Raw genomic sequence first — 24,765 nt, 5'->3', positions numbered from 1 at the left:
ACATTAAAAAACTAATGTTAAAAAAATTGAATGAGATGGGTCTATTAATCGTAAACATTAAATTTTAACCGTTACTCCAACTCAGATGACCAATGACGCGAAAGATATTCACAGCAAACCAAGCTACAATCACAGAGCTTAACAACATTATACTCTAATTTCAAGTAGTTTTTGCACCTCTCTAACGTTTGAACTGATCTAGCTAACGTAATCTTTATTTACTCAATGTGAAAAGGATAAACACAAAAAATCTAAAAAATAAATACAGATAAAAGATTGTGATACGTGTTTGAAAAATTAAAACTTTTGAAAGTTATGCGAAGAGAAAGGATTGAGTTTAGAGGTGGGCACCATATGATTCGGTTTGATTTTCTCAGCAAACCAAATCGACTTGAACCCCATCGATTTAGGTAAAAAATGAACAGAATAAGAATTGATTTTTAGTTTGGCTTGATTTGGTTTTGGTTATTTTTTATTCAGTTTGATTCCACTTATTCAATTGGATTTATTGAATTTTTCTTTGTATACTGAATCGTTTGATTCAACAAATTTTAAACTAAATATGAATCGAGTTATATCGGTTCGGCTTGAACCAAACAGACTTCCCACTCCTAATTGAGGTTGTTTGATGTATGTACATTGAATACTATTTAAAATTTATCATTATATGTTGCTATAATAACATATTTCGACGAGGACACGAGAGAAATTATCGACAACCATTAAAATAAATTACAAATATTTGGTTAAACTTTTTTTAAAAATTATTTGAAAGCATAGGCGGTCTGATTTAAGCTTAATTTTTGGATTGTAATTGTATCGTTATTGATATTTAAAAAAAAATTAAATTATCAATGTTGGATCTTGACAAATTCATTTTGCAGGTTTTTTATTATGTTTTAGGAGCATATTAAACTCCAAAGCAGGCCCCATATTTTAAATTACTTATATTAAATTTAGATTTCACATCTTAGTATAAAGTTTGTACAAAATTAATTAGGCTTTAAGGCCAAAAACTTTGATTTTTCGAGCAAATTTAATTATAGTTTAATTATACTTTAATCTTAAGAACAATAGTCTTCATCAAAATTGATTGAATTATTGTCTTTTGTTGGTGCCGGACCTAAGTTGATGAATAAAAAATATTTTTCAATTGAATATTTAGAAAAATAATTGAATTGTTTACGATTAGGTCATTGTCGTTGCACTTGACTCTTCTCTCTCCCCCCTCTCTCTATATATGAATATATATTTCATAATTGTTGTTATTATTAAGTGATTGAATTGTTAAACTTTATGCCCAGTATTCATCACAAATCTTAATAAATTCAAACTTAGTAGCATTTTTTTTTAATTGAAAATATGAATAATCAATTTTTCCAATGCTCATATCACTTACTAATACAATTAACATTCAAGAATTAGTTGATGATTCAACAACACCATACTTGTACAAGCTCAACCCTCTTATTAAATTCTTTTAAAAAAAAATCGGTGGGAATCAAATTACATATCAAAACCACACAATCTGAGGACTGCCCACACCTGACCCAAATGATCCATTAATGGAATGTGAAGTGGGTCTATCATAATTATATATATATATATAAAATTGCTAGACTGAGTTCATTTTTGATATATCATAAGATATAGTGCGATGCATGACTTCAATTCATTTTGAGGCATGTTTCAATTGGATTCTAATTAGGTTTACTTTTTGTTTTCTAATTAAAAAATAATAATGAGGTGTAGTTGGAGGTTGGAAAATTGAATTGGGATATTGGGTCCTTTATTTGTTATTATTGTCTCAGTGTTTCTGTATCAATAATGGTCACGCTAATATCTATTAAAAATATGCTAGGATAACTATACACTTATAACAATTAAATCTCTTTAACAAAAAGGTCCAAAAAGATTCAAATAAACATAGGTTTCGTCTTTTAGTTATAAAGCAATTATGTTATAATCTTTGTTAAATTTGTTTAGAATTAAATTTGTGTTTTTATAAGTAGTTTAAAAATTTTGCATTGATTACTACCGTTTGGCTACTGGTTATCATTCCTTATGCTTGAACAAAGGTCCATGTATCATATGTGTTGTGACAATAAAATTTATTTTTATTAAAAAATGAACCCTTTCTTATTTGAGGTAGATTTTTGAACTAAATTTCAAATAAACTTCGTCTAAGCAGTTGATCATGAATTTCAAAAACATGTGTTACAATATTGAAAAAAGAAAAAAATTGTTTTAACCATAATTTTGTTTGAGAAAGTTCCTCCTTTCTAAATGTTCTTTCATTTGGTTTATTTGGTTTGATTTTTTTTTTTTAAATAAAGAGGTGAATTTAGCTCAATCCAATTTTGTAGCCCTCCAACTTCCCAAAATTCAATTTTATTAAATTCAGATAAAATCCGTCAATATTTCTTTAAACCCTCTTCAAGCCGTACTCATGCCGTAGGGATGGCAAAATCCTCCACGGATTTGGGGCCCCATGGAGCCCCACCCCAAATGAGGAAAATTTTTAATAATTTTTGGAGAATGGGGTGGGGAGTAGGGGAAAAGTAATCCCCAAATTATTAACGGGGCGGGGTTTGGTATTGCACTCCCCACCCCAATCCCCATTATATATAAATATATTTTTAATTCTTATTTAATAATTTTTATTTTATCAACTATAATGTCAATTAATAATTTTTTTTAATTTTTATGTAATATAAATAGAATATGAATAAAAGAAAATCCTACAATATTTTTCAACTTTAAAACATTATTATATTTTTTTTTCTCTTTTAAGGATATGCTCTCTTTAAATATTTTTCACTTTTAATATCATTTTAAGATATTGTTTCAATTTTTTAGAGATTTTTAAAAAAATTTCAATACTTTATAATATGGTAATGATTTTATTTTAAGTTTTTAATTTTTAATTTACTGAAATCATATTTTTATATTTATTATAAAATAAGTAAATGGGGAATGAGGTGGAGATGTGAGAATCATTCTCCACGTGGAGATTCTCCATCCCCAACCCACTAAATTTATTAAAAAATAAGATAAAGAATAAAGGTAAATTTTTTTAATAAGGTAGAAAATGGGGTAAGCATCCCCACCCCCACCCCGCCCCATTGCCATCCCTAACTCATGGCATAAAAACCACGCTACGCGTCGTGGGTCAAGATTTTCTCACAATTTTTAACGCCACCAAATATCACGTTTCAAACCCTTTTTTTTGACTCGTAATCACTTACTTACTACTAGTACTATTTTTTAAAAACAAAACAAAGATGCCGTAACAGATCAAAACTTGCCACGTGGTAAAACGAAACGAATAAGACTCAACGACCAAAAGCCGGTAACAGCAAGTCCCCTTTCATTTCGGTATTGAAGCTTCTTGTTTACTGCTTCAATGGGCTGACAAAAAAGTGTAAATGAGAGTGGATTGGTTCCGTTGACTGAGACCCACCTTATGAACAAATACAATCTTGCCTTTGCCGGCACAAGCCGACTCCCTTATGTATAATAATTTATTAATACAGCACATAATTCCCATGTATTTATTCATGTACATAAGCGTTGAACGGTCGGTCTTTCTTTCAAACATAAGAACATTTTACATACCCATCTCGTTTTCTTGCTCATTAAGTCTTTTAATTGTATAAAGAACGATTTTTTTTTCATTGCCACAGAGGAGGATGAAAGAAAGAGTTTTTTGGTGCTGATATTTTCTTGAAGTTTGATTTTTTAATTTTTTGGGATTGATTTTGGGATTGCTCTGGTGATATGGGTGGTAAGTGTGCTAAGCCCACAGCTGTTGAAGACAGCCGGGAGAGGCTAAACCGAAAAGAGGAGTCATTGAATAAGCACGTGGCACGGGTCAGTTCTTCAAGAAGAGAGGAAGTTGTTCGACCAAAGGGTAAAGGGGACAATACTGATGTGAAGGTTTTGTTGATTGATAAGAGAGTCAATGGTTCCAATAGGTATTATGATCACCATAAGATTGAGAAGATTGCTATTGACGATCATCAGGTTGAGAAGAAGATGATTTATGATCAAATTGAGAGGAAAAAGAAGGTTGATGAGCAGATTGAGAAGTGTGAAGTGAATGTAATTAATCATCATCCGGCTATTGGGAGATTGCCTAAAGGTGTAGAAGGGGAGCAGGTGGCGGCAGGGTGGCCGACTTGGCTTGCTACGGTGGCTGGTGAGGCTATCAAGGGATGGATACCGAGGCGTGCTAATACTTTTGAGAAGTTGGATAAAGTAAGTTCTTTGATTGATTTCATGTGATTCTCAATTTGCTTTCAATTTAATTTTTGTTTCTTGTAAGGTGTGAGCATTGCTATTTCTTCGTCAGGTTGAGTATTATTTCATATTTGCTTTATTAGTCTAGTTGATCAAACTTCGAACTGAGATTGGTTTGGCGGTGTTGATTGGGAATGTTTTGCTGCCTTTTTGAATTTAGAACTTTTTCTTACCACAAATTATGCAAATTAGAAAATATTATAATGGTAGAGGTCCATAACCAATGCTTTCGTATAGCTTCAGGTAAATGACCTGGGGATAACAATATCTAACTTGTGTAAATAGATGATATTTTGATTGTATAAGATGCTCATGAGGATATCTTGGTTTTGCAGATTGGCCAAGGAACTTACAGCAGTGTTTACAGGGCTCGCGATGTTATTCATGATAAAATTGTTGCTTTGAAAAAAGTGCGGTTTGACAATCAAGATCCTGAGAGTGTCAAGTTTATGGCCAGGGAAATTGCTATATTGCGTAAGCTTGATCATCCAAATATAATTAAGTTGGAAGGGTTGATTACGTCCCAAACTTCTTGCAGCTTGTATCTTGTTTTCGAGTATATGGAACATGATCTGGTAGGGCTTACATCACTTCCTGGCATGAAGTTCACAGAGTCTCAGGTAGCCTTTTTTTTTTAAGCAGTCGAGAATGGTGTGAACAACTGTTGATTTTTCTTTTCTTTCAATATATAAATATAATGACGCCTAAATGCAGCATAGTTGCGGCTGTTTTCTTAATTTTGCAAGTGATAAGTATTTGCCCTTATATAGAATTTTCTGCAATTCTTACGTTTATTCTTCTTGGTTAGGTTAAATGTTACATGAAGCAACTTCTAAGTGGACTTGAACACTGTCATAGTCACGGTGTTTTGCACCGTGACATAAAGGGTTCAAATCTTCTTCTTGACCATAATGGCATATTGAAGATTGCGGATTTTGGCTTAGCAAGCTTTTTCGACCCTAAAGATAGTGTTCCAATGACAAGCCGTGTGGTCACGCTTTGGTATCGACCACCGGAACTTTTGCTTGGAGCGTCTCACTATGGAGCTGCAGTGGACTTGTGGAGTACCGGTTGCATACTTGGGGAATTATTTTCTGGGAAGCCTGTATTACCTGGGAAAACAGAGGTACCTTTCCCTTTACTACCTTTATTACATGGAACCTATGCAATGGCTAATTGAGGGTTATATTTATTTTAACTTTTGAGGGTTGTTGGCAGTTGAAAATTCATGGAAATGAGGTTATGTCCATATGAATGACTCTTTTAAGTGAAATAATGTATACTTTTGTAGGTTGAGCAGTTGCACAGGATCTTCAAGCTATGTGGATCACCGTCTGAGGATTACTGGAGAAAATCAAAATTACGCCATTCAACAGTGTTCAAGCCTGTACAACCATATAGACGGCGTATTGCAGAAACATTTAAAGATTTTCCTGCAAGTGCTTTGGGGCTTATGGAGACCTTAATGTCCATAGATCCTGCTCATAGAGGAACTGCAACACTTGCTCTTAACAGTGAGGTATGCTGATTATCTTTTTTGGGATGGTAATAGAGTATAATCTGAAAAATTGCTTTATGGAACATTATAAGTGGCAGCTTCTCTTTGAGTAATGATCCAAAGGAAACAGATAAACCTTAGAAAGGTATGGAACAATGGCCATTCCATGAGCTGGGAATTGTCTTCTTACTGAGGTGTTATATATTCTTTTAAACTCCTTATACTTCTCTTTTCCAATTATCCTCTGCCCAATTTTTCTGTTTCCAATTTACTATGGGCAACTCGTACTTGACCTGTTCCATTGGGTTAATGATTTTATTGCCTTTATTTTTTCAATTAATTTTTTTTGTAGGAGAATTTACCAAGATTCCACCCAGTTCTATTGTCTTTTGCCTACAATGAGACTTATTAAGCTTGATTTTGTGAATTTTTTTTTTAACAGTTCTTTACAACACAACCACTTGCTTGTAATCCATCAAATTTGCCAAAGTATCCTCCAAGCAAAGAGATTGATGCTAAGTTGCGAGATGAAGAATCTAGAAGGTACATGTTATAATTTAATCGCATTAAGAATCAACATAACTTTTAGCTTTCAGTTGAAGATTAGTATCTTGCTTTAAAGTAATAGCATTTATTTTTAGAGAAGAAACCGTATGATATTTTGTTTCTGTAGTGTATAAATTATGGGGATCCTGAAGTTTGGTGCCATAGAGTAGTAGATGGTCATCAACTCAAATTCTGTTGTTTTCTATGACACAATCAATGCAAACAACTATGATAGGCACCAGATATGATGAAATCTTGAACAAAAAGGTTGGATGCATCATGCATGCATTAAAATAACTGGCTTTGCACTTAATCTAATCATGTTGAGTAATTGCACTCAGCCTCAGGACCTTGAACTAATGGTTTTCAAGCAAGTTTCTTTATGGGCTAAAAAATCAATTTGGGGTTTCATACCCACTACCTTTAAAAAAAAATTGTTGAGTAATTATTGTCCTTCTTTTAATACTTTTGTTTGTATTGTACGTGAACATTGATTCTCTCTGTCCAATTATGAAATTATTGCTATTTTTTGTTTATTCATTGTGTCAAGGAGAGGCTAAATGTCCATGCAAGTGGATTTCACTGTATTAAACACTTCGTACATTCTTACAGGCACGGAGTAGCAGGAGGCAGGGACCAAAAGGGTGACCTACATAGGAGTTGGCGGAAAGAATATCTGCCAATTCCTGCTCCTAACCGCGATGCTGAATTATCCATAATGCAGGTAACTTTAAAGGAAGTATAGAATATGATTTTGGTTTTGGTTTTGGCATTGGTTTCAATCTGGGTTGCGCTAAAAGTGATTAGTATCCAGATATCATCGCTTCTTTAAAAATCTATGTACATAATGTGTTTAACAGAGAACGGCAGACTCGTAAAATTACTTATGGGCTGCTAATGCATTTTCGTGACTGCATTTACTAAATTGCACATTGATTTGCACATCCTGTTGGTACTCACTGATTTACCAGTTTGCATAACCGAGGGATAAAAAAATGTTACTTCTTTAGAAGATTCTGTGTTCGAGGATAGCTCTTTTGTATCTGATACTTGAAAGAAAATATAGGGAATGTTGTTATAAAATACTGTGTTGGATGGTTCTGTTTTGGAATGTGTACAGAATTTAATCCATTTTATTTTTAGTAAATCGATTACTCTTTTTTTTCATCATTATTTTTGCGTTTTTGGCCTGAACTATCCAATAACTTTTTGCCTCTCTAATTACAGAAAAGACATCACACAAATTCAAGAAGCAAAAATGAAATGTTCATTTCTCAAAAGGAGGCTGCTTATGCTATCAACCCCACAAAACAAAGACAATCTGGGAAAGAAGCAAGTAAAGATTTCTTGGAGCATCAGCGGAGGAAAGTTTCTAATTCTGGGCCGTTGGTTCATGGGACTGCAAAAGTTTCACATTCAGGACCATTGATTCAGGGGGCTACCTGGGCAAAGGTTGGAAAAGGATATAATGATCCTCCAGCCGTTTCAGGCAGGTCCAACTTGGCAACATTATCTGGTTTTGTAGCAAGCAGAACTGTGCTGCCTGAAGATCATCGTGAAAAATCTGGTCCTTCCTATGTAGGAGTAGGGAAACAAGTTGGTGGGTCTCAAAGATCTTATAAAGATTTAGTTTCCACAGGAAAGCAGGATTGCAGGCAAAATATTCAGAAGACAGCAGAACCAAGTTTGGTTAGTTTCTTGACTTTTCTCTTTAGTTTGAAGGTCTTAAAATCTCAAGCAACATCCTTTTCAACTTTGATCTCAAAATTCAGCATCTATTGAAGCTAACACTTTACTTTCTTGTTAATATTTTGCTGCAGCATGGTGGCGGTCCCAGAGGAAACAAGATTTTTGTCTCTGGCCCATTACTTCCAACAAACAATGTTGATCAGTTGCTGAAAGAGCATGATCAACATATCCAAGAATTTGCTCGACGAGCACGACTTGAAAAGATTACACCTGTTAAAGCTCATGCTTAGGAAAAGCAAGCAACAGACAATTAGACAGTTTATATAACCGGAGCTGGATAGATATGTAGTTAAATTTAGAGTCCTCTCTTGTGGCAGAGCTGAAAAATTCAGCTGTCTAATGCCCAGAGATCAAATTTAGCTTGTAACGTTTTATGTACAGCACTGCTTCTCCGTACCCGCATCAATGTTTTTCGTATTTGGTGAGTGTCTTTGAAGGATAAATTCTTTTCATATCACTGATATTCCTCATTGTTATACACAACAGTGGAATAAAAATACATCAAATTTTGTGACAATTTTTTCTTTTAATTCTTTCCCCAGCCTATTTATAATACATTCACTGTATATTTGGAGCAGTGCAAGTCAGAAATTTTTTAACTTCTAACTGACATAATAGCCTTCAAAATGTAGTTACTTTAAAAGCCATATTGTTATTATTACTTATCAATGAATTAATTACCTATCAAGTAATATATTTGCAATCAATTTCACTAGGTAGATAAATAAAATTTAGAAAGTGAAGCTCATTTCTGATGATGGATCATCGACTAATACTTGCTACCAAATACAAAATCTGGAAAAAATCAACTATGCAGTATAACTTGAATTTTCTTGTATAGAAACAAATCTCTCTTTCTTCCAAGCTTTCAACCAACTGTAAAAAGAATAAGTATAATTCATGAAAATAACTGCAAATTTACAGTGCAATTTTGAGCATCAAGCACTGAATAGTCATCAAAACTGGGATCAACATTTTGTCACCTGCCTTCAAGGAGAACATCTGAGGCATTTAGAGAGGGAGAAGAAGAACGATTCTTGTTAATTTCGTTGAATGTTGGGTGTCCTCTACTGCCAGCAAATTTCCAGCTTGACGTCATTGCACATGTTTCAATTCTCTTAAGCAAATGCACATTCATTCCCTCATCTTCAAGCCCAGTGCCCTCAGTTTGTCCCTCTAACATCTTCAATACTTGCCGTATTGTTGGCCTCGAATTTGCTTCTGGATGCGCACACAACAGTCCCAAATGCAGCACTTTCTCTACTACTTCATCAGCATAACCACCCTTAGCCTTTAATCTTTCATCAAGGACAGAAAGTAATTCACTTCTCTCTGTTAGGCTCCACATCCTATCCACCAAGTTTCGCTTCCCTTCTTCAATAGGTCTTCGACCAGACATCACCTCTAGAATCAACACACCAAAGCTAAATATATCAGTCCGAGTTGATGCTCGTCCTATTTTAACCACCTCTGGCGCTATGTATCCAGCAGTTCATATAACTTGGGTTGTGCTTTCTACTTGTCCATGATGGTGCATTTTAGCTAATCCAAAATCCCCTAGTCTAGCATTCATCTTTTTATCAAGTAACACATTGCTTGCCTTAATGTCTCGATGCAAGACTTTAGATTCCCAGCCCTCATACAAATACAATATCCCACTAGCAACATCTTTCAAAACCTTAATCCTCTGCTCCCAACTCAATGCGATGCTCTCATCACATTCAAAAATCCATTTGTCCAAACTTCCATTCTCCATATAATCATAAATCAAGATCAAGCTTTCTTTCTCTTTTTTACACCAACCTCTTAATCCAACCAAGTTTCTGTGCTTCAGCCTGCCTAAACTTGAAACCTCGGCCAAAAATTCTCTCATCCCATGCTCACTATCAAGAGAGATCCTCTTCAAAGCAACTTCTACTCCCAACAATTGACCTTTATAGACCTTTCCATTTCCTCCAAGCCCAATTACATTTTCTTCAGAGAACCCCTTTGTTGCTGCATGAATCTCTTGATAACTAACCCTATGCGGCCAATACTCCAATTCCCAATCTTCAGTTTCTTCTACATCTTTCATCTTTTTCCCTTTCCACTTCAAGCATACCATGTACACCACAACCCCACATCCCATTATCAACAAACCACCAACACTGACACCCAAAATGAACCCTTTTGATCGAAACACAGAATCTTTTGGAAGCACAAACGAAGGCAAATGTGTTGTCACCAAAGCATCCCCTATTGAAAAATTACTATTGCTAAAGCTCCAAGCCAATATCTTATGACTCTCAACTAATTGCCCAGTTCCTGCAGAGAACCCCACATGCATTTCAGCCAAAAGAACCCCAGAAAGATTAAGGAACTCACTTATCAAAGCCCGGTTAGGCCTTCTTGCCCCTGCCTTAGCCAGAGTAACATTAATCCTGAAATCTTCATAATCAATCCAAACTTGATAATTCTCACCATTATTAAGCCTCAACTCCTTGAAATTCCCCTCATCTTCTTTGCCCTCCCAAAACCCTGCAATATTTGAAGCAAAAGATGTAAGTGAGTTCACATCAAGACCCACATGATTATCATTGATATCAATGAATTCTTGGTTCTTGAACACATCAAACTCAACACCAAACACATGATTGTCCGGATCACCATCATTAGTCAAGTTGAAAAGACCAAGATGCTGAGCCGAGCTAGCACCAGCTATGCCAACAAAGGGCAAGAACACAAAGGCAAAGCCATGACCAGGCAAGAGATGCTTGTAAGGGGCAATGGAGAAAATGAAAGATGTAGAGAAAGGAAGCGGGGTAGATGAATTGGGTTGCTTTGTTGCCACCTTTGAAGGGTACAAGGCTCGTCCTATTGAAAAAGTTGTGTCATTTGTAAGAGCAAGGATTGAATTTTCAATTCTTGCATGGCCATATGTGTGGAGATTAGTGGAATTGAAGTTGGTGTTGAAAATGAAATCAAGAGATGATGATACCGGAAGCAGAAGTTGTAGTTGAAATATTGTTAAGAGGGAAACTGAAAAAGTGATTTTGGAAGACATTAGAGAGACAGAAGACGTGATTCGAGATGATGAAGCCGAAACGGTTAGCAAAGCAATAATAGCTTAGCTAACTTAGATTGAGTCATAGTTTTGATAAATGAAATATGGCCATGATACATTGACGGTGTTAGTATTAATTATCTTGGAAACATTCGCAGGTCAGACACTAGCATCTTTTGATCTTTAAGATTTTTTTTTGGGATGGTAAAAATCTCTACGGGGACGAGTATCTTCAGGGATTTTTTTCATTTGGGGAGGATATGAGGATAATTTTATACCCAATTTCTTATTTGGGGAGGGAACGGAGAAATTTTTTTACCCAATTTCTTATTCGGGGAAGGAAAGGGGATGAGGTGGAATCCTCATCCCCTACCCATTTCCCCATTTTAATTTTTAATTTTATTTTAATTTTTTAAAATTACTAGTAAATAAATTATAAAATTTAAATTATAAAATTATAAATATTGGTAAAAATAAAAAAATATCAAAATATTTATATTATTAAACTTTTAGGCCTAATTAACTAATTAAAGTCCTAAATTTTTATTTAGGACATTAAAAGATCGAGTAGATTCTATTAGCCAAATATATTTTTTAAATTTTAATATTCTTTAAATATTTTAAACTTAAATATATTTTTTATTTATTTTTAGATGTTATAATTGCCCACAGTGAATCACAATTTTAATATTTAATCTAATCTAATATTTGTTTTTGATTTGCTCCGATTTAACTATTGTGTTGTAAAGGGAATAGTCCACATTTATAAAGTGCCCACGCCACCATTGAAAAAGTTAATTTTGAATCTAAATTCGATTTTATTTGTAACAATTTTGTATTAAACTATTAATTTGTTCATGATAGTTTGTAAAAGAAGTTTGTATTCCTTGCATGTTGCGTTACTTACTAATTTAATATATGTGACTTTTGTAATAGATATTAATATAAGATATATTTCGAACTTTACTTTTATTTGAAATTTTTATTTTAATATGATTAACTCAAAATTGAAAAAAAATGTATTAGTTATTCAGGGATCGGAGACCCTCGGGGATCCCCTGTTATTATTCGGGGAGGGGATGAGGATTCTCTCAAATAATTCTGACGAGGACGGGGACATACGCAAAATATCGAGAATGGGTACGGGGAGATCGGTCCCCTCCCCTCCCCTCCCCATTGCCATCCCTAATTTTTTTTTATATATATCTTTTGACTTTTCAATTTTATACATTAAAAGTATTTTGGTCAGCTTAAGTAGGGGCTAAATTTATTAAAATTTGTTAAAAGGGTTTAGTTATATTGAAATTATTTTAAGATAAAGTATTTTTTTATAATTATATGATTAAAATTAAAATTATTTATTATTTTATATATAATTAAAATTGGTACTGCACTATAAATAAACTCCAATATAACTACAATATTTATTAAAATCATACTTTATAAATTATCAATAATAAGTTCACAAGGAAACTATTTTTGGATTCCCATGCTGAACTAGGGGTGGGCAAATTATCCGACCCGACCCGATCCGACCCGACCCGATCCGAAACATTTCGGGTTCGGATCGGATCGGGTGGTCAACAAAACCCGATCGGGTGAAATTGTCTCAACCCGATCGGATCATGATCGGATCGGGTTTCACCCGATCCGATCTGAAAACCCGATCGGGTTGAGACAAAAAAAAAAAACTTGGGCAAAAAGCCAAAAATTACAGATTTACACTTACAATATCACACAGACACACACACGGCACACTCACATCTCACACGAGTACATGCATTGAATCAGTAACTCACACTCTCACAGAAACAAAATACAGATCACAGGAGAGAGTACAGACTCACGGATTTACAGTAATTCACAATTTCACATTTCACAAAGTATTCACCGCAACAAAACAATTCAGGAATTCAGTCAATTCACTCCAAACTATTCAGTATTCACTATTCACCGCAACAAAAGTTACAAAACAATTCAATAATTCACCAAGCAAACAACACAAGCAAAGCAATTAAGCAAAGTAACAAGTAACAACTCACAGTCACAAACCCTCACTCACGGTATCACTATCACAATTCACAAACCCTCACTGTCACAGTGTCACACAAAAATCACTGAAACCAGCAGCCGTCAAGCACAAGCAGGCAGCAGCCGTCAAGCACAAGCGGGCAGCAGCCGTCAAGCACAAGCAGGCAGCAGCCAACCCACTGTCCCACGCTCATTCACGCCTCACGGAGTCATGGCCTTCGTCGCTCACCACGCGCAGCAAACACACACGCACAGTTCACGGAGCTAGCTTCAACGGCCACCACACGCAGCCAGCAACCACTTCCGAGAACGACCCCAACTGAAGCCGAACCTGATTCGCGAAGATTGTGACCCGATCTACAGATCTACTGCAACCAAGCGCCGGATCCACGCCTTGAATCCTCCACTCCACCATAACTCAGTCCGATTGAAGATCCACCCAGCAAGCTGCCTCCGATCCACTCGAGTCTCCACCATTGGCATCCACGGGTCACGGCTGTTGAGTGTTGACATCCGGCCACCACACCCATTCACGGTCACGCCTCACGGGTCACGGATCCAGCCTCCAATCTCAAAAGGTCTCTGTCTCTCTGACTCTCTTCACTCTCTGTTTTGGAATTGGAACTTGAAGGCTTGAAAGCTGAAGCCCGAATAAGCAAAGCAAGAGTGCAAGACAGCAAATCCGGCTTTTAAAGTTATTTAAGAGATGGTATATATTATATAATTATATATGCATTAATGATTAATTATAATTTTTATTTGTTATATGTTATATGAGAAATGTTAATTGTAATTTTGTATGTTAAATTGTTAATTATATATAATTATATATTGTTAAATTTTATCAATAAAATAAAAATAATCTGGCATTAATTTTCTGTTATTAATTAATAATTGATTTTTTGTATGAATAGTAATGTTAGATTAAAAATTAAAATTAAATATTATGTTACAATATAAATTATAATTGTATATGTCATATGATATGTGTATTTATAGAATAGTTTCAACATCAACAAAAAATTAACCATTAACCAATTTAATTGCAGTAGTTTCAAGTTTCAACTTCAATAAATAATTAATCAATTTAATTAATTGCATAATAAGAATTAAGAATTTAAGATACGGATATGTAATTAATATTATATTATTTTGGCCAATGGATAATTAGATATTATAAATTAAATAATTAGTTTAATTTCTTGGTTTTCTTTTATGGAATATGAGGGCAAGAGAGTTTCTCGCCCTTTCTTTGGGTATGCTCAGAAAGTGTTTGTTCAGAATGAGGGCAAGAGAGTAGTATCTGAGGTGGAACGATATTTGAGTGACCCAGTTGAAGATCCAAGCAATCTTAAGCTCAATGTTTTGCTTTGGTGGAAGGTTAATGGATCAAAGTATTCGATATTAGAGAAAATTGCAAGGGATGTCCTCGCTGTTCCTGTTTCCACAGTGGCATCTGAATCTGCCTTTAGCACAGGGCGTCGCGTCATTGACGAATATCGGAGTTCTTTGACCCCTTGTATGGTTGAGGCATTGATATGTACCGAAAATTGGTTACAAGCTAAACTTTTTGCTAATCCTGTCTACAACCTTCAGGAAGATATTAAAGAGCAGATATTCCATATGGAGCTACATGAAGGTAATATTTTTCTCATACTTTATAAAGTTAAGATGTATTATAACTTTATAAATAGCATCTATATGTACTTAAGTTACTTACTAATTTCATTTTTTTTTTACATTTTAAAGAGTTTGTAAGATCACAAGCTTCAACGGTGGAAACAGTGAGCGCTGATATGGGTGTTATGGATATTTGAAAGGTAATTCTTAATATATATTATTATTTATAATTTCATATTATATGTTTAGGTTGTAATTTACACTATAATAATAGACAATAGTTGTTATAGTTTTAATTTATAATTGTTTCATTTATTTTAGATACATTGAAATTGTTGGAATGGTATTACTTAGGAATTAGGATTATTATTAAATTTACTTGATGATGAATGCCATGAAATAAGCCACAATTGACTTATTTTTTTCTTATATTTAATCAAGTACACACATGAATTGGGCATATGTGTTTGTGTTTAATGTCCCTTTATTTGTAATGTGGCTTAAAGAAAGTAGTTAAACGGTTATCTATTATTTTTTCAATTTTTTCCTAGGGGATATATGCTTCAATTCTTCAACTTGGAGTAGAAGAAATTGAAGTTAAAATTTGTCAAAGTGCTTGCGAGGAACGGTGGAGCCGTGGAGGAAGTTGATCTAGATTTACATTTAAACTTTGTTGTGTTTTGGATTTTGGAACTTTGTCATTTGTGTTTTGGAAAATGGAAACTATTTAATTATGTTTAATTTTGTGTTCTAAAGATTAATGTTTAGATTTTAGAATTGGACATTGCGCTTTGGATGGAGACTATTAAATTTAAACTTTGTGTTAATTTTAATTTTATGCTTTGTGTTAATTTTTAATTTTGAATCATTTGAATTTAATTCTGTAATAGTTTTCTTTTTTTGTTGGTTGAAATGAATGGATGAATGAATGAGGGAGGATAAGGAAGGTGGGAAAGAAATTTTTTAGTTAGCAAGGTGACAAGAGTGGAAGAGAAATGTCCTTGTTTTATAAAGGACATGCACGTTCATGTTGTTATTTCCAGAATGAAAATGAATCAATCCCTTACGTTTGCTGTGTTTGTCTTTTGGATTAGATAAAGTGTATGCAAAGTGTATGTAAATTTTCTTTTAAACGGTTGTATCTCCACTTCTCCAGAGGTCCCCATGGCCAAAAGCCAAAAAGAATAAAAAAAATAGAAAAAAAATGTTTCCTTATCAAGTATCAAGTATCAACGTGTGGCCCCATGACAAAATTAATGTGGATTCCACATTCCAGTCCACTGATTGAGTTTTGCCATTCGGTAGAGGGTTTTTTTTTTGTGATTTATTATATTTTAATATTAAATTTAATGGGTTTTATCTTTTACTATAAGACATTAACACTTATTATTGTGTCACATAGCAAATTGTTAAGGTTTTCTTTGAATTTTGAACAAACATGACCATAGGATAAGATTAAAATTTGTAAAAAATAATTCATTTTTTGATTGTGAAAAACTTTTGGACAGGAGAAATTCTAGCGTGATGATTTGGGTCTTCATAATCTAATATGAAACCACTAACAAATAATATTTTAACATATGTATATAATTTCTAAATTTATAAGTTATTTTATGAAAAGTCATACAATTTCTTTTTCCTCCCTTTCACTCTCTTCCCTCTAATTAAAGATAATTAATGGAGTAACTCAATTAAAATTACGTTTGATTCCCAATTGCTAAATTGGCAAATTAATTAATTATAACCCGAATTAATCCGAATAACCCGAATTTCATCCGAACCCGAATTAACCCGAATCCGATCCGATTACACCCGACCCGAATTAACCCGAATTCATCCGAATAACCCGAATTTAATCCGAATCCGAATTAACCCGCATCCGATCCGATCCGAACTCCACCCGACTTTTTAACCCGATCCGATCCGATCCGAATTTAATTCGGATCGGATCGGATCGGGTTTTAAGTTCGGGTGGGATTCGGATCGATTTTTATCCAACCCGACTAACCCGAAATCCGATCGGGTTGATCCGAACCCGACTCGAACCCGATTTTGCCCACCCCTATGCTGAACTGTTATCAATTTTGGATTCAGAAGAATTGTTAGGAATCCGTGTGCTGCATTCTACCGTAAGGCTGTGCATTTTCGTTGACTTTCACTTGACTAAAGCATGACTGGACGATGCAAGCAAGCTTATGTATGCACGAAGCAGCAGCTTGCAATCCACAATTTACGTCATAACCCGGGACGGATCCGCATGCCGCTCCATAAGTTGACCCGGCCTCAATCTTTTGACTGCGTTGACCCTCATTCGCCATTCATCTCGGCCGTTCTTTTTGCTCCCAACTGATGCTCCTTGTTGTGCCCGTCATCTATAAAAATTTAGGTGGTATTTCATAAAAATTGATATAAATTATTTTAATAATAATTTAATTTGTAAAAATTAATTGTAATATCATATAATATGAGTTGTAATTTTAATAATAGTCTTATGTAATAAAAAAAAAAAGAGAAGTGTGTGTACATATATACATATATATGTGTGTTTTTTTTAGTGAAAGTATAAGTAAAAATACACTAAAATATAAAATATATATATATATATATATATATATATATATATATATATTTCGATACATCAGAGACCGTAGGCTAATCTTATATCAGTTTTGGTGTATGATTAGGGTAATTAGTTGAGTGAATTTTATTTTGAAAAAGACCAGATAATGAGATAATTCTAAGCGTTCGACTTTTGGGTAATAAATGAATTTTTTATTTTATTTCCAGACTTAAAATTCTGGCGGCATGAATAATGTAGTTATGTAATTATCGGATTTTGACATGCAACCGACAAGAATCTGGATTCGGGATTTGGCAATGGGCCGTTTGCTTTACAATCGGGTAATGTTCGATCCAGCTCATCCATCAACCGATTAACGTTTGTTTGTTTTGTTTTGCGGGGAACTGAATAGCTGTGCGACAGTCACGGACCACGCGTGTTAAGCTTTTATTCGGCGTACCGTAGGTTTCACACCACAGCTTCTTAATATGAGCTTGACATACACACAATTGTGCACCATAAAATAGGTGATTGTACGCGATCATCCTTATTATTTTGTACTTCCAATGATAATGATCATGTATTCACACATGTATTATGGTTGACAAGAATAGTTGATATTTGTCATTTATGGTTGATTATAGGTCTGTTTAGAATTGAGGTTGAAAAGTTAAAGTATTAAAACATTTGATAAATTTTAATTGCTATAATTTAAAAATTGAGTTAATTTGATTTTATACATGTATAATGAAAAATATATTATATTTTTACTATTCTTATTAAAATTCTTATTTAAAAATTATATTTAATATAATATTAATTTTTATTTTATAATTATAGTTTCTTAACAGTAATTATAGTTTAAACTTCAGTACCAAACAGGCCTATATCTTTAATTTTTCCATATGTTGATTTTTAAATTAACAAAAATAGAAAAGTCAAGCCTGATATTTGAGGATTTGACTATACTTGCTGACAAAAGGTACAAACACTGGTTCGATTTTCCATTTTTCTTTTTTTTTTTAAATAAAAAATAGCATTTAAATATGTGAATTGGAAATGTCTAAAATTGCTAAAATTGAGCGTGTATTATAACAGTTCTGTACAAAGATAAAGGGGTGGTAAAAGTCTAAATTAATATTTTTATTTTCTATTTTTCTCAAGATTTAAATTTAGGTGGCCAACTAAATAAAACCACTTGAAAATTAATCGTTCAGGCCCCTGAGATAATATTTCAAGAGATTTTATCTCAAATGATTTAACATTTATTTTTTAATTATAGTATGATTAAATAATTAATTTTACAAATTTGAAACTTTAACATCCAATAAAAGAATGCAACTAAAATATATTTAGTTATCATTTGGAAAATGTAAAGTACAATATAAAGAGTTAATGGGTTACTGAGTGCATTTGAGTGAAATACATCCTGAATCATATCATATGGGCTATTATTGTGTGGGTATGCTTAGAGATCATTGGGATGTCTCTAGTAAAACAATACAGGATACAAAAAAAATGGGCTATTGTTTTGTGGATGTAATTAGAAATCAAATAAGTGGATTTAGTAAATTATAACACCCTTCTGTCTATGGAAATTACATAAAAGGACAAACACGAATATAATTAACCCATTTATACTTTCTCTCTCTTCCCCCTCTTTTAGGTATGCTTTATTTAATAAAAATGGCTCCTTCTATAGTGAGGTTATATGAACAAATGCTTGAACTAAAACATGTTATTGCTATAAGAGCATGTACAATTATAGGGAAGATATTCAATATTGATTCGTATGGTATTATTCAAGGAGTTGATAAGCTAATTCTAGTGGATGGTTATTTGTGGGACTGCTTGCCTAAACCAAGGGTAGTTATAAATACCACAACAAAAGTTCGTAAGAAAATATCTTGAAAAATCTATGAAGATCAAATTCAATTGTAATAGTAGAATTGTTCATTTATTTTTACTACCAATCACAAGTTTCATATTATATGCAGTACCTGTACTAGAAATTATGATTGAGGATTCCTTTATTAACCACCTACGTCAGAAATCCTACCAGAAACCTTTTTCAAATACAAAAATTTAGTATCTTCCCTTGGATTCATTAGTTAGCCTAGAGGGTTTATTTGTACAGAATTAGAAAAAGTGAATTAATCTTCATAAATTAAAAAAATTATCATAAATGTGAAATATTTATCAAAATCAAAATGTGGGAGAGACAAAAAAGATACACAGTTGTTTGTCTGCTTGGCTAGTCAAGCATGGGCTAGTCCATAGATCTTTGGGCTTTGACTACAAAGGAATACAAACTTTACAAATAAAGCCCGAGGTTTGGCACTTTGTTGCTGTCATTTTGTATTATATGTGGTTGCAATTATTTGCGTTCCAAATGTGCCTATTATGTAGCACTAGTTGGAATGCTAGCTGGTATTTATCATCTTACACGAATATCATATGATCTAGATCAACTATAAGAAGTATGCATAATAGTATTTGCTCCAAAGAGTAATCATAAAATTCTATTAGTTTTTTAAGTTTGAAAAAGTGCAAATTTCAAGAATAGAAATCTTATGATATGCTGAAAATCCTTTATGATAATAATCTATGATTGACACATGGCTTAATGATTGAAAGTTGGATAGGACGGGCCTTATATAAGGATTATATTGCCCCTAATTTTTATTAATTAGTGTTAAAAATTGTATGTTGATTAATAAGTAAAAATGTTAATTTGTGCTTATAATATAATTTAAATATGTAATTATGTAATATATTATGAATTTCTAATTATTTTTCTAAATATTTGATTTTGTGTATTTTTGTGTGTTTATTAGGTTATAATAATATTTTCACGCAATTTGAGGCTCCAAACAAATGTACATATATCAAATTTTGATTCCAGAAATCCAAGAAACTAGATCATTGTCGAGGAGTATTCGCAACTTTTGTTGTAAATTTATAAGTTTTTACTACGGTAAATGTGACAATTATGAAATTATAAGTTTTTACTAAGTTAGGAGTGTTAATTGTTAGTGGAATGTGTTGGATGTGTTTGAGTAGATTAAGTTAAGTTTATGTTTTGTTAGTAGAACAAATGTATGGCTAAGATGTAATTATTTTTGTTTATTTGAGTGGTGTGGATTAATCATATATTAGTATAAATAGAGAGGAGGGGGAACACACCTCTTTACACATTTTCTTCTCTTCTTTCCTCTCAAATTCTTCTTCTCATCTCTCTTTGTAATATATTTTCAATAAATAAAATTAATTTTATTTTCAATTTTCAAATATTTTTTTAATTATATTTTTTAAATTTTAATAATTCTCTTTATTTCAATTATGTTGAGCTAAATACTAATAGTTAGGGGAAGGTGAAACTCTTAGTAAAAAAAATGATTTAATCAAATTCTATTTTTAATTATATAAATTAAATTATTTTCTATATAATTTTATCCATATTTTATATTTTGAAATTTTGATTTATTGTAAACAAACTTAGGAGTTTGGCACAATGAATTGTTAAATCTTAGTATAAAGTATGATAAAATGATATTTTGACTTATTGTAAACAAGTTAAGTTTTGGCATATTAAGTATAATTTATACAATTAATCTTTTGGGCAATAAAGTAAAAATAAAAAGCATTTATTAAATTGTATTTATTACTAAGAGTAGATCCATAACCCTAACTAATTAATTTCATAGTTTTTCTCAAATTAAATTGCATATATTTAAATTTAATTTTTATTTTTTAGATAAACTTAAATAAACAAATTAAATTATTTCTCTGTGGATCGACCTTGAACTCACCGAGTTATAGTATAATTAGGCACTCTTATACTGGGGAGTAAATTAAATACTTTTAAGTCGTGTCAAGTTTTTGGCGCTGATGCTGGAGAGAACTATTTATTTTATTTTATTTTATTCATTTTTTTTACTTGTTGTGTAAATGTTCATTTACCTCCTTTTTCTTTTCTTAAATTCTGTTATATCCACAAAATTGTTTTGAATCTCACTTTCACCCCAAAAATTCTCATTTTGGCTCATTCTTCTCATGATTGCAGTTTGACCACAAAATTGTAAATTTTTTTGAATAAGTCCCTCGCCAATATTTCCCATAATTCTCAAATTTAAACCTACAATTTGAACTTTTTTGGATCATATTTGGACTTCTTTAGACCTTATTTGGACTCAATTAAAAAATGTTGACTTTAAAAATTACTACAAAGGCCCATTAATTTGAATTAATCACTTAATTGGTTAGTAATTTTTAAAATTTCAAAAAAAGAGTCTATACTTTGAGATAATTATTTTTTTTATTTCTGCAATTTACTTTTCGCATTTTTTTATGTTTCTTTATGGCATTTGCTTTGTTTATATGTTTGGTTTACCGCTTATTTAGTTAGTTAATTTTCAGTTTATTTATTTTTAGTTTGTATTTTTTTCTTGTACATTTTTCTTGTTTATTTAATTTTCATTTTGTGTTTAATTTGTGTAATTTTCATTTTTTATGTTATTAATTTGTTTGTGTATCATCTTTACAACATAATTTCACACACAAACATCATCATCGTCATTGCATGAGACATTGGTCTCAAATTTCAAGTGGAAGATTAATTCGTAGATCTCAATCACCCCCGCCAATCATGGACGAGATCCAAGACGAAAATATTTTGGGCCAACTTAATCCTCTAATTAATCAGGGAGACAACTAATCTCAACATGATCAGAATCAACCAAAAACTTTGAGAGACTACATAAATCCAACAAGAACCGGAGCACCATCATGTATAGTATTTCCTCTAGAAATGTCTCGATTCAACTTCAAACTAGGTATTATCCAACTTTTACCAATATTTCATGGTTTAGAATATGAGAATCCATACTTGCACCTAAGAGATTTTGAGGAAATTTGTAATACATACGCAGACTAAAATTGTAGCATGAACATAATCAAATTAAAACTTTTTCCTTTTTCATTAAAAGATAAAGCTAAAACTTGGCTATAAAACCTTAGATCTGGATCAATAAGAACTTGGAATAACATGCAAGAACATTTTTTTAAAAAAATTCTTTCCACCTCATAGAATCAATTCTTTTAAAAAGCAAATAACTTCTTTCACTAAAAAAAATAGAGAAACATTATATCAATGTTGGGATAAATTTAAAAATTGGTTAACATATGTCCAAACTATGGTTTTAAAACTTGGCAATTGGTCACTTATTTTTACGAGAGCTTAACATCACAAAGTAGACAAGTTGTAAAATGGTGAATTTAGAGATAAAAATTCTGAAGATGCACTAGATTACCTTGACCAATTAGCTGAAAATGCAGAACATTGAGATACTGTTGGAATTTTTGAATTGACAAATAAACCACAACCATCTCCATCTAGTGGAGGAATCCATAACCTTAGGGAAGATCATGATTTGCAAGCAAAATTTGCATCCCCAGTTAGGAAGGTTGAAGCTTTGGAGAATAAAAAGAGTGATCAAGTAAAATTTGTTCAAGAAATTGCATGTGATGTTTGTAGTTCTAATGATCATTTCACTCAAGATTATCTCACTCTGCTTGCACTTAAAGAATGTTTGCATGATCAAGCTAATGTCATTAACACTTTTAACAAGCCAAACCTATATCCATAGACTTATAATCCTGGTTGGAGAAATCATCCAAATTTTAGTTGGAGGAATAATAATAATGCACAATCTTCACAAGCACCACCTCTACAAAATTTTCAAAATGCTCAGCCTTATGCACCTTATGTTCCACCACCATGAAAAAATTTGGAAGATATAATGCATTCTTTCATTAGGAAGCAAGATGCTATTAACAATCAAAATGCACAAACCTTTTCTGATTTGAAAGATACTCTTACTAAAATTTTTTCTACACTCACAATTCAAGAAAAAGGAAAATTTCTAGCTCAACCACAACCAAATCCTAAGATTTAACAAAATTCACCCATGGACCAAGTTAATTCAGTTATAACTCTTCGTAGTGGTATGGTTATTGATAGACTTATTCTTGAACCTTGTGAAGATAAAGATAATGAAAATTCAAAGGGTAAGGAAAGACTAAATAAACTTACACCTAGTGAAAAAATAACCATTGTTTCATCTGAACCACCATTTTCGGCATGCATTGAATAAACTAAGGAAATCAAACAGTTCTTCTGAAATTTATGAAATCTTTAAGCAAGTAAAAGTTAACATTCCTCTGTTAGATGCAATGAAGCAGGTACCTTCGTATGCTAAATTTTTAAAGGACTTATGCACTGTCAAGAAGAAATTGAAGGTAAGAAAGAGTGCGTTCATGGCTGAACAAGTAAGTACCATTCTGTCTACTTATAATAAGTTAAAATATAAAGATCCTACTTGTCTTACTATTTCTTGTATTATTGGAGATCACAAAATTGAGCATGCTTTGCTAGACCTTGGTGCTAGTGTTAATTTGCTTCCATATTCAGTTTAGCTTCAACTTAATCTTGGTGAGTTAAAATTAACTTCAACTACACTTTTACTTGTCGACAGATCAGTTAAAGTGCCAAAAGAAATAGTGGAAGATGTTTTAGTACAAGTTGAAAAATTCATATACCCCTTGGATTTTATTGTCTTAGAAACCTGTTGTGAATAATTATAAACTAATTCCTGTAATTTTGGGTCAACCATTTTTAGCAACTGCTAATGTTTTGATTAGTTATAGGAATGGTTTAATGAATTTATCGTTTAGAAATATGACATTAGAGTTGAATGTTTTTAACATATGTAGGCAACCTAATGAAGAAAATGAGAATGAAAATGAGATTGATGAACAAAAGGAATTGCTTGAATCTTATATCAAGGAAAATATTTAAAAAGGAATTTTTTTCTGAACTTAGTGATATTTGTTTGGTTAATTCAATTGAATCAAATAAGCAACTTGAACATGATACTTCTAATATAATTTTGTTACTTAATTCTGCACAGACTTTACAAAATAATGATGAGAAACCATAATTTGACGAGCTTGGAATCACGGAAAATATCGAACAACAAGAAGCACCTCTATTGGGATTGAAACCTTTGCCGGAGGGATTGAAGTATGCTTATCTTAGAGAAAACAAATTTATCCTGTTGTGATTTCTTCCACCCTAACAAGCGACCTAAAAGGTAAGTTACTGTCTGTTCTTAAAAACAATTAAGGAAATGCGATCCTTTTTAGGACATGTAGGATTTTATAGGAGGTTTATAAAAAAACTTTAACGCCATATCTAAACTACTTTGTAACCTCTTATTAAAAGATGCACCATTTAAATGGACTGATGATTGTGAAAAATCTTTTGAGAAAATAATTTAGTTTTAACATCAGTACCCATTATGCAATCTTTTGATTGGTCTTTGCCTTTTGAATTAATGTGTGATGCAAATGACT

General features: G+C 32.5%; 2 protein-coding genes across 2 annotated transcripts; one reads left to right on the top strand and one right to left on the bottom strand.

The window, feature by feature from the left end:
* The first annotated feature begins 3,339 nt into the window (after positions 1–3,339).
* Positions 3,340–8,612, top strand: LOC18052719 (probable serine/threonine-protein kinase At1g54610). Its single transcript, XM_006447233.2, has 8 exons — positions 3,340–4,260; positions 4,638–4,922; positions 5,111–5,428; positions 5,594–5,821; positions 6,243–6,343; positions 6,959–7,070; positions 7,574–8,035; positions 8,167–8,612. The coding sequence occupies exons 1-8, from the start codon at positions 3,781–3,783 to the stop codon at positions 8,323–8,325; spliced, it is 2,145 nt and encodes a 714-aa protein (XP_006447296.1). The 5' UTR covers positions 3,340–3,780; the 3' UTR covers positions 8,326–8,612.
* Positions 8,613–8,951: 339 nt separating this feature from the next.
* LOC18052718 (L-type lectin-domain containing receptor kinase VII.1) lies at positions 8,952–11,223 on the bottom strand. Its single transcript, XM_024192065.1, has one exon. The coding sequence runs from the start codon at positions 11,136–11,138 to the stop codon at positions 9,588–9,590; it is 1,551 nt and encodes a 516-aa protein (XP_024047833.1). The 5' UTR covers positions 11,139–11,223; the 3' UTR covers positions 8,952–9,587.
* Between the last annotated feature and the right edge of the window lie 13,542 nt (positions 11,224–24,765).

The sequence above is a fragment of the Citrus clementina genome, unplaced genomic scaffold (genome assembly GCF_000493195.1).
Source record: "Citrus clementina cultivar Clemenules unplaced genomic scaffold, Citrus_clementina_v1.0 scaffold_2, whole genome shotgun sequence".
NCBI lineage: Eukaryota > Viridiplantae > Streptophyta > Magnoliopsida > Sapindales > Rutaceae > Citrus > Citrus x clementina.
The sequence above is the reverse complement of the archived record's forward strand: the minus strand, read 5'-3'. Positions and strand labels throughout refer to the sequence as shown.